Raw genomic sequence first — 1031 nt, forward strand, 5'->3', positions numbered from 1 at the left:
CGTCACGGCGGCTGAAGTTGCTCCAGTCACTGTGCCAGCGTTGGACTGTCCGTGTGCCGCGGAAAACTGCGTCGGTGAGTGAAGACTATTACTGCCGTGAGATTATGCAGCGGTTGGCGATGAAGATCTCCCTTGTGATGGATCGAAAGGCTCTTGTGAATGGTGGTGGGTCGCTGGGATTCTCGAGCGCCGACGGCACCTATGCTGACCAACTTTCTCTTTATTCAGCTGCTGCGAGCAAGAGCTCGAAGGCGGGAAGCTGGCTGGGTGGAGGACAGAGAAGGAGAAGCGTGTTCGGTCGTCAGTCGTTGATGGTGGATGATCTTTCTATGAGCGCTGACGAGTCGATCGTCACTATTCACGTTAAGATGCCCGCGTAGATGGGCGTTGTTGTCGTACTGCGTCATTATGTTCCGGTTTTATTTTGTTTGCGCCACCCAGGGAGTGGAGGCTGGTGGCGCTTCTTCAAAAGATAGTGTGAAAGGTTTTCGGATCGATTTAGATAAGATTTTTGGTTTTTTATTCGTGAGGAAAGCAGGCTGCTTTATGCTGTGCATTGCGAGGAGTGGCGTTGTCTGTGTGTGCTGCACTGTGCCATTGCTGCGTATTTTCTCATGAAATGTTTTAAACATCATCCTTTGGAAAGATGTAGTATTGTCTGTGGTGAGTTGCTGCAGGTACAATTTCATGCATGCAGCCTGCCGGTGATGGTGCCAGAGTGTCGGATTGCCCCTCGTGTGGGAGCCGAGATGTAACAGTTAGCGTGGGGTGTCTGCTGCGCAACCGACACAGACCCTCCATGCGAGGTAATAGAAAACGTAATTGTATTTCATACTTTGATGGTGATTTGCGGGGAGTGGCGTTGGTTGTGTGTGCTGCACTGTGCCAATGTGGCTCAGCCAAGTTGTTGGTTGTGCTCCTTTTGTCTCCTGAGTCCTTCTTTCCCTTTTGTTGAGGTGCCTGAGTGAGTGGCGTTGGTGGTGTAGGATGTCGCGTTGAGGCGCTTACCCGTACCCGCACGGTGGCGGTGT

At 51.9% G+C, this 1031-nt stretch overlaps 1 protein-coding gene across 1 annotated transcript; it reads right to left on the minus strand.

Moving 5' to 3' along the window:
* Positions 1 to 624: 624 nt before the first annotated feature.
* Positions 625 to 1031, minus strand: DQ04_22351000 (hypothetical protein; the record flags this gene model as incomplete). The annotated part of the gene is made up of 1 exon (XM_009318091.1): positions 625 to 1031. A coding segment is annotated over one exon (407 nt), but the record flags the coding sequence as incomplete, so codon positions are not given.

Source organism: Trypanosoma grayi, assembly GCF_000691245.1.
Source record: "Trypanosoma grayi strain ANR4 Tgr_2235_V1, whole genome shotgun sequence".
Lineage (NCBI taxonomy): Eukaryota > Euglenozoa > Kinetoplastea > Trypanosomatida > Trypanosomatidae > Trypanosoma > Trypanosoma grayi.